The following is a 2,743-nucleotide window of genomic DNA, read 5'->3' on the forward strand; positions in this document are numbered from 1 at the left end:
AGACTGAACTGTGGCTGAGTTAACGATCTGGATTTCATTACCTAGCAATATTACTCCCTTAGGAAAGGCTTCCTCCATCAGTAGGAGAAAAAGGGGCTCCTTGTCCTTGACAACCAGAATGTCGTCAGCTTTTAAGTTGTAGGATTCTGCCTTTATGGAAATGGGATTTTGCCAGATATAACCCCACCACCGTTACCCAGCTCCGGCCAAACACCATGACGATATTTTGCAGCTAGTTTACAGCTTAATAAATAAGTTGAAAAAAATTTTTTTTTAGTCATATAGGCTCTAGGAGAACTGCTCCAAAAAATAAAGTAATATCTGAGAATTACAAAATTGATACCAAAAAACTTAGATCTGACATTTTACATTTCTTTTTTTATGATAAAAATTTAACATGCGGTCAATAAAATCCAAACTCGAATAAATGTAAGACTTTTTACCCTTAAAAATCTGTTTAGTGAATGAAGAGTACTCTCAAAACTCATGAAATGTTTTTCTATCACTCACGATATTCAATTAATAAAAAACTCCCCCAGAAGGTTTGATGTTAATAAGTTTAGGATTCTAGGTCTGAAAGGGTTGTCTTAGGACCACACTTGACTGAGGTCATCCCACACAAGAAAATCTTATTTGTAGTAGTGTCTGAGATAAGCAGTAAAAATCATTTCTTTTGTCTCCAGTGCTGGAACCTCATAGTTGTATGCTAAAATATGGACACCTGTGCCTAGCAGTAAGAACCTAATTCTCACCACTTTCGGAGTCCCTATCCTGCCTGGCCCAGCTGTCCCCCCCTCTGCCTTTATCCTTGAAGAAAATCCAAGCACAAAGTAACCTAAGATAACCAGTGTAGTATTGTGTTACTATTATGTGCCAGCCCCCACGCAAAATCCTGGCCGGACCACCTGGAAAGCTCATTTGCCTCAGCTAAGTTGGCCAAAGTCACCTCAGACCAAATATCTGACCTTCAGCATGGCTCCCAGCCTCTCTACATGACTGTTTCTTCATCAATAAAATTTGGCAGTTGGACCCAAATCCGTTAGATCAGCATTTTTCACACTGTCTCTAGTGAAGGTTGTTTTTTTCTTAATTTTTAATCCATCACAAACCATACTTTTGTAAGATATAATAAAAATTACTAGAAGAATGGAATTTTACAAGCATTCAAAATATAAGCCAAGTTTTAGATTCAACAAATATGAAAAATGTCTTTGAAACTGCTGTGAGCATTTCTAAATGCTTACTCTTAATTTCTGAACTTATGGCGAGCAAGTGGGTCGGGAACAGCATAGAGCAGCCCATCTGTGGACCTCACCTCCCCTCCCGCCCTGAGCATCACGGCCACAGAGCTCGTCCCGCTCTGCATACCCTTCTCCTGTCCTTGGCACCCTTGGCGGTAACTGGGATTTCACCAAGCTCCTTGTTTCTTTAATGAAGAAATTGACGCTCTGAAAGGTCACATATCTTGCTCAAAGTCAACACAGCTATCAGAGGCAGAGCCAAGACTGCAGGACTGAACTTCTAGTCCCTCTTATAAACTAAGGTCAGAAGAGGTTTTACGGTGGGTTCATCAAAGGGTGCCTTGGGGAGTCTTGTTCTTCTTCACTGTTGCCCCGATCTGTCTGTGAAAGGAGAGGTAAGGGCTTCTTCGTACATGGCATGGAATGATAATACTCCTTTCAGCCAAGGCCTGTGGTTTGGAGCCCATCACCATCATTCATTACTTACCGGATAATGTGATCTTGACTAGAAGCAGTTGTTTGGCTATGAGAGCTTTGGTCTTTCTGGGTTGATCCAACCAGCGGCCACATTTTCCTTGCCTGCGTGGAATGCTCCCCCAACTTCTCACAGCAGGTTGCTGCAGAGGACACCCAAGATTGACCCTTTGAAAATGGGTGTCCAACTGTTTAAACAGCTGCCTGCCAGCCCTCTTAAGTCATAACCTCATAATTTTTCTTAGACCCAAGAATGTGCCTGCCAGCTAGTTTCAAGCTTACCTTTCCTTGTCTTGGGCTGTGAAACCCTGAACATCTGGTGATTCTGCTGTCAAATTCAACAAACACGTGTGAGCGTCTGCCACGTTCCAGACACTCGCTGGGCAGTTTACAATGCATTAGCTCCATTCCACGCTTATATTAGCAAGTATGCCCTCTATTTTTCCAGATGGGGAACTGAGGCCCAGAGAAGTTAAGTAAGTTGCTCTTGGTTAATAGATGGATGAAATTTGGAGAGCCTTTTATCAAAGGATAGTAAAATTTAAGGTTTTTTTTCCTCTTTTACTCTCTCTAGGATACCATCAGAATGGAGTCATCAAAAACCAGTTTGTGCCACATCCCCACACTCCTGGAAACCAGAAATCAAATCAGAAAAGCCTGTACACTTCCATGGCCCGCCCACCCTTGCCACGGCAACAGTCCACCGGCTCAGACCGAGTGTCACAGACGCCAGAGAGCTTGGATTTCCTCAAGGTCCCAGACCAGGGTGCTGCAGGGTAAGGTTCCCACGTCTCGTGGGGGAAGCCGGTAATCTCCCCCTCCATCAATTACACTGAAGTTCATGGATTTCCTTGGGCTGTCTATGTGTGATTCCGAAGTCCAGTTTTCCATCCACGTGTTATAATCCGAGACCCAAGGCCATGAAGCCCTCAGTTGGCATTTCTAAAAGTACGGCCAAGTTGATAACACTCAACTTGTTCTCCAGAAAGAGCTTACCTTGGGGAAGCATCAGAAGGGCAGTCCCCTTC

At 43.4% G+C, this 2,743-nt stretch overlaps 1 protein-coding gene across 1 annotated transcript in view; it reads left to right on the forward strand.

The window, feature by feature from the left end:
• MYO1E (myosin IE) overlaps window positions 1-2,743 on the forward strand; it is a 192,031-nt gene that overhangs the window by 171,686 nt on the left and 17,602 nt on the right. Inside the window, exon 26 of the mRNA XM_011363475.2 lies at window positions 2,290-2,491. Coding sequence (XP_011361777.1) covers window positions 2,290-2,491 — 202 coding nt within the window. The remainder of the gene's footprint in view (window positions 1-2,289; window positions 2,492-2,743) is intronic.

Source organism: Pteropus vampyrus, unplaced genomic scaffold (genome assembly GCF_000151845.1).
Source record: "Pteropus vampyrus isolate Shadow unplaced genomic scaffold, Pvam_2.0 Scaffold85, whole genome shotgun sequence".
Taxonomy (NCBI): domain Eukaryota; kingdom Metazoa; phylum Chordata; class Mammalia; order Chiroptera; family Pteropodidae; genus Pteropus; species Pteropus vampyrus.